At 32.3% G+C, this 6,419-nt stretch overlaps 2 protein-coding genes across 2 annotated transcripts; both read left to right on the forward strand.

The window, feature by feature from the left end:
* Window positions 1-243: 243 nt before the first annotated feature.
* LOC134728019 (E3 ubiquitin-protein ligase TRIM71-like) lies at window positions 244-5,155 on the forward strand. Its single transcript, XM_063592419.1, has 2 exons — window positions 244-1,492; window positions 5,094-5,155. Exons 1-2 carry the CDS (start codon window positions 244-246, stop codon window positions 5,153-5,155), a joined length of 1,311 nt encoding a protein of 436 aa, XP_063448489.1.
* Window positions 5,156-5,319: 164 nt separating this feature from the next.
* LOC134728020 (uncharacterized) lies at window positions 5,320-5,823 on the forward strand. Its single transcript, XM_063592420.1, has one exon. The coding sequence runs from the start codon at window positions 5,320-5,322 to the stop codon at window positions 5,821-5,823; it is 504 nt and encodes a 167-aa protein (XP_063448490.1).
* Window positions 5,824-6,419: the final 596 nt, after the last annotated feature.

Consider the following 6,419-nt stretch of genomic DNA (forward strand, 5'->3'; position numbering starts at 1 on the left):
TACTGAACATCTCAAAATTTGACTATGGATGGTTTGACTCTGGTAGTTTTAGTCATATATCATTTCGATTAATTACAAGTTGCGTTTAAAAAAAAATGTCATTAAGTTTCAATTCTAAATTGCAAATGTTGATTGCTTATACTGCTTAGAAAAACTTGTATACAATACAGAAAATGTAGAAAAATCTTTTGATTTAGAGTAAAATAAAACCACACTTCTCCTTTTTTTTTTTTAAGTTTTCTTATGGCATCAGCTAGTTTATGTGATCCTTGTTCCGAAGCTGACAAGTCTTCAACAGCAACAAAGTATTGCTCTGACTGTGAAGAAAGACTTTGTACAGACTGTGATGAATCACATTGCAGATTTAAAGCCTTCAAATCTCACCATGTTATCGACCTGTCGTCCATCGGATCCAATAAACTTATGCCTGCGATAAAAAACTGCAATGTCCATTCAGAAATGATGTTGGATTATTACTGCACAGATCATGAGATCGTATGCTGTAGAGCCTGTATATCTAATGAGCACAGGCTTTGTCAGAACGTACTCCCATTGGAACTTGCCTCGAAGGATGTTAGAAAGTCTGCACTGTTTAACGATGTTATGGAAGACATGACGCATCTTATTACAACATTGAATGCTTTAGACAATAACAGACAGTCAAACTTACAATCAATGGAGGAATCCAAATCAACAATAACTAAGAAGATCCGAGCAGTGAAATCCAAATTTTTGAAACAAATTGACGATTTGGAGCGTGAATTAACGACCACTTTGTCATCTCTCCAACGAAAACATGAAATGGAAATCAACCAACAAAAGCAAGAAATATCGCAAGTCTTGGTCAATGTTATAGAAAATAAAAACGAGATGGATTTTTTGAGAGATCATGGATCTAAGAATCAGCTCTTTATATTCCTTCGCCAACAAGTAACAAATATTCATAGCGCCGAGGCCAAGATTCAGCAGATAGTATCCCATTCACAAGAATTCAATATAACCTTTGACAAAAAGAAAGATGTTAAGCTTGAGTCTCTCGGGTCACTGTCAGAGTATGTCCAACCATGTCAAGTTCAATACAAACCAAAGAAATTTCAACAAGCCCAGATAAAGGCAGAACCAATGAAAAACATTCGAGGTTTTGAGAAAGATACAGAATTAAAACTTAAAATTTGCGAAAAATATGCTTTTCGAGATGTATCAGTGACAGATAATAATAAGCTGCTCATGACTAATGCAGCATCATCCGGTCACAAACTGTATGTTTACAGAGACTGTAAAGATTATGAGACAGAGATAGCTTTTTCCTCCGCACCTTATTGTGTTGATGTGATACCTGGTACGGACAGAGCTGTTATTACCCTTCCTAACGAAAAGGCTATACAATTCATAAATACGACAAAGATGACAAAGGATGGTAAAGTTGACGTTGGATTTACATGTTATGGTATTGCTGCTGAACGTGACAAAATCTATGTTGGTGGTACAGGTGGTACTATCAAAACATTAGACACCAATGGAATAATACTTAAAACAATTCAACATGGATTTGTTTATATTTACAACATAGCATATAATGATATTCATGATCATTTGATTGTTAGATGTTATGGTAAACTCCTTTGTATCAAGTTAGATGGAACACTAGTTTACAGTAAGGACGTTTCAGGAGTAGCAGGTTTAACACTTGATCGACAGAGGAACATTTATTTTGGCGGTTATGAGACCAATAACATACAAAGAATGTCATATGATGGAGAAAATTGTGAAGAAATGCTAAACAAAGACAATGGCATTGAACGTCCATTGGGAATGTGTTTTAACGAAGACTTCACAAAACTGTTTGTTATTAATGACAAAGACAAGACCGTACATGTATACAAGTGCAAGTAAATATACATGTTATACAACATGAACATTGAAAACCTATACCACATAGCCTGCTATTAAAGTCCCTGAAATGACAAATGTAAATATAGAATTTTTGTACATGGTAAAATAAAGGAACAAACACAACATAGAGTAGGTGGCACATATTCGCCACGGACACATTTTTGCCGATTTGCTATTTTTCCTGTAAAAGTTGAGTGCCTTTTCTTAGAACATAGATGGTAGAGGCTGTTTGTTATGTTCAAATATATAAAGAAATATGCAGGTGTTTGTAATGTTTGTTTTGTTGCTATTATGTAAGGTTAATATAGCAATCATGCTCAGTCTTAAAGTAAATATTTGTGAAAAAAATCAAATAGGAATTATCTCTCCAACTTATTAATGTAATTACATTCATTCGTTTTTATAATATACCATAATAATGAGGATGGTCATAACATACATTGCGTTGGAAATGTGTCCCCCATGGTACACGAGCAACTTTAATTTCACTCGAGTTTGCGTTCAGTTTTAGAACCAATGTTTTGAAAATGATTCTTTTATTAAAATTTCATCAAGTAAAATTTCTGAAACTTACATTAAAAGCTCCAAACATTCATTTGTAAGTGAAAATGAACGAACTATGCCTTCATTTAGCCGCAAGAAAATTAGTTATATGCTAATAAACAACAAAAAGAGATATGGCATACAATAAAACCAATGACTAAAAATGAAATGCAGTGGGGACTCACTATTTAGTTTTTACATACCAAATCTGTTCAAAAAAGTTCATTCGAGGTTTTTTTTTTTTTTTTTTTTTTTTTTTTTTATAAATATAGGATTAATGTTTTTGTTTGTCTTTCCCCGAACTATAAAAACCCACCCCACCCCTACCCCCATATTCATATAGGATATATGTTGTTGATAGTTTCTCCGCGAACTGTAACGGCTGTAATTGGCCATCATTGCGTATAAATAAAAAGTGAAAAATCAACACGGTAAGGTGAATAATTATACAATATTCCTCATTCAGGTAGTACCTAAGACTGCAGGGAGATAATTCTGTAAAATCAGCCAAAACGTTTTACACACGTTATAGTGTTAGGAATTTATATTAAGGTTATCAATGATCAAAATGTCAAAGTGCTATATACTTATCCATTATTTCCCAAGAAAGTGATTGGTTCAAGTTTTTTGAAATTTGAATTTTTTTTCAAACGTTCATAGAACTATAACATGATAAACATTTTATCCAAATTCTATGAAAATTAAACGTGCTAAATTAATATTAGTCAAAGTGTTGGGTACAAACTTAATAGATAAAAAAAATATTGCATTGCTGTTTTCAGTATTGGAAAGTCGTTATATTGAATGTTGGCGTTCACGCTTTTCTTTATCAATAAATTTTTTAAACATTAAATCGCAAAAAAAATAAAATACCTCTGCTGCTGCATGCACAATTAACTATTGTAATATTTGGTTATGTCTTTTTTGATTTTTAGTCAACAAATTATAACAAAACATTATTTGACTTTAGCATGAAATTGCTATTTTTTCTAATTTATTTTTAACCGATGTGTCGCAGGATGTTAGGCTATTAACAGCGCCACGTAGTGTTTAAATATATCATACATCAATCTTTATCATCCCTAAATATACTTTCTACAGTTAGTTCTAGTATTGTCTTAGTGCTGGCTTTAAAGGCCAGTATTGCAGGTTAAACAGCAGAAAAGTCGTGGTTAATTTTGAATCTGTTGATCTTGTTTAAATCCAACAGGTAAGTTTTCTTAATTTATCAGTGTTATTGTTTGTTTTGACGACGAGCTAATTTTAGGTTGATATTGTTTAAACCGAAAGGAAATAATCCGTTCTTTATTGCGTTACTGTTAAACTATTACAACAAAATATTTCGTTTTCTTATAAAACTTTAATTTCGTTTCAAATGGATAAAGTTCTTATAGTTTATCTTCTTTATAAAAAAATCACTATCAGAAGAGTGCGAATCGTTTGAAAGACCGAAATCGGTTGTTGTTAGGTAAATGTATACTATTGTGTGTTGAGTTGTGTTTTATACAATTAATTGAATGTGCAAATTTTGTGAAATGAAGCAAGACCTTGAAAATTGCTGAATTAATTTATTCTCTATGAAATTAAGACGACGAAAGAACGACGTCGTTTTAGAAGGAAAAAATATGAAAGTGTCACTAGAACAGAACGTTTTGGACTGCAGGAAGCAGGAAGTGAAGCTAAATTTTTTCTATAAGAAAAGATGAAAACAGTATAAAAAAATAACTGCTGTTTTGTTAGATAACATTTATTTCAAATGATCGGAATTCCTTACATTGATTTGTTATTTTAGTTTAAAGACACTTTAAAATAAACAATTTGGTTATATGCATATGACAAAACCGTCATTACATTTAAAGAAAAGGTAACAAACATTATACTATGGATTCATTAATTTTTGTGGATACCAATTTTTGTGGATTAAGGAAAACTTGCTTATTCGTGGATATTTAAATTCGTGGTTTTCGTAAATCTTCATACATTCCTTTTGGACATTTGTTATTCGTTGAACACTTAAATTCGTGGCTGCCCTGTACCATTCAAAGAATAATTGAATGCTTCTGTTTTCGTAATTATTTTGGGATGTAAAAGCATTGACTGAAGAACATTTGAATGAAGCACCGACGCGCTTCTTTCTATACATGTAAATGTTCATGGTAAAGCTTGAACAACCGTATAAAAATGCTAATAAAGACATTTTTGCTAGGATTATAAAAAAAATATCTATCAAGTTTTTCTTTTGTTTATCTGTTCATTTTTTGGTGGAGGCTTGTGTCATCATGAATATTACATGATGGTTAATTGTCAGAATGACGTGAATATCCTGTTAGTCAATAAAAATAGCGTAGTATAATGAAACAAACATGTAATGTAATTATTAGGATACAATATTCAATCTTCAATTTTAAATAACAGGACATTGTTGACCATGCTGTGGTCGTGTAAGTCATTAACCATTTCTTTTCGGCCATTTAAAAAGAAAAAGAACAGTATGTTCTTAGAAATGCTATGAAGAGCAAAATGTGATATACAAAATCGCCTCCAGGATTTGTTCGCCCTTAACCGCCATGACTGTATGTTAGTACTTTTTAAATCTAAAAATCAGGCACAACTTTTGAATTAAGGTAAATTTAAGCAGATATATCCTTTGTTTTCAGAAGAATTCCGATGGCATCAGCTAGTTTATGTGGTCCTTGCTCTGAAGCCGACAAGTCTATAACAGCAACAAAGTATTGCTCCGACTGAGAGGAAAGACTTTGTACAGACTGTGCAGAATCACATTGCAGATTCAAAGCTTTCAAATCTCACCATGTTATCGACCTGTCGTCCATTGGATCCAATATCCTTACGTCTAGGAAGGAAAATTGCCACATCCATTCAGAGATGCTTTTGGACTATTACTGTACAGATCATGAGAGCGTATGTTGTAGATACTGTACTTCTATTGAACACAGGGTTTGTCAGACCATACTTCTATTGGAACTTGCCTCGAAGGATGTTAAAAATTCTACACTGTTTAACGATGTAACGGAAGACATAAATCATCTTATTACAACATTGAAAGCTTTAGACAATAACAGACAGTCAAACTTACAATTACTAATAAATGCTGAATCAGCAATAACTAAGAAGATTCAATCAGCAAAATCAAAATTAATAAAACGGATTGACTATTTGGAAAGTGAACTTACTGCACGTGTGTTAACTCTTCGACGAAAACATGAGGCATATATCAACAAACAAAAAGAAGAAACATCAAAAGTCTTAGACAAATTAAAGGAAAACAAAAACGAAATGGATTTTTTGAAAGATCATGGGTCGAATAATCAGTTATTTATATCCTTGTGTTATCATGTGACACATATTCAATGGACAGGTAAAAAATAAGCAGATAATATCTGATTCACAAGAAGTCGAAATCGCTTTTGATTCAAAAGAAGAAAAGATTGAATCTCTATTGTTCCTTTCTGAAAATATGAAACCGTGTCAAGTTTAATTGATATAAACCAAGACAAATACAATAGGCTCAGAAAATGACAGAACCAAAGAATCGCATTACTTTGTTTAATGCGGAATAAGATTTTTCACGTTCAGTTTTTAATTAAGAATAAAATAAAGTATATCTTCAAAAAGTATATCGACCTGTTAGGATCATTTCCGGTACGTAGGACTTTGTTCCGAACGTAATAGTTTGGTGTGGCCGGCAATGCTAGGATATTCAAGATAGATGATGATCGATAGTTATTCAAATTTTTCACTCTCGTGGGTAACCCTGTCTGATCACAAACAGAAGCCATAATCGTCTATAAATGAACTCTGCATAAGGTTAATAGGTCCTTGTGTTAACCGATGTGTTGTTAAGATTAGGTTCCTGGTGCGTTAACAACAAGGCAAATCATCTCTTATTATATGAAATAAATGGTCTACACATCAGTTTACACAAGCAGTCTACATCACAATATCATCAAACAAAGATTTCAATG

This window comes from Mytilus trossulus, chromosome 8 (genome assembly GCF_036588685.1).
Source record: "Mytilus trossulus isolate FHL-02 chromosome 8, PNRI_Mtr1.1.1.hap1, whole genome shotgun sequence".
Taxonomy (NCBI): Eukaryota; Metazoa; Mollusca; class Bivalvia; order Mytilida; family Mytilidae; genus Mytilus; species Mytilus trossulus.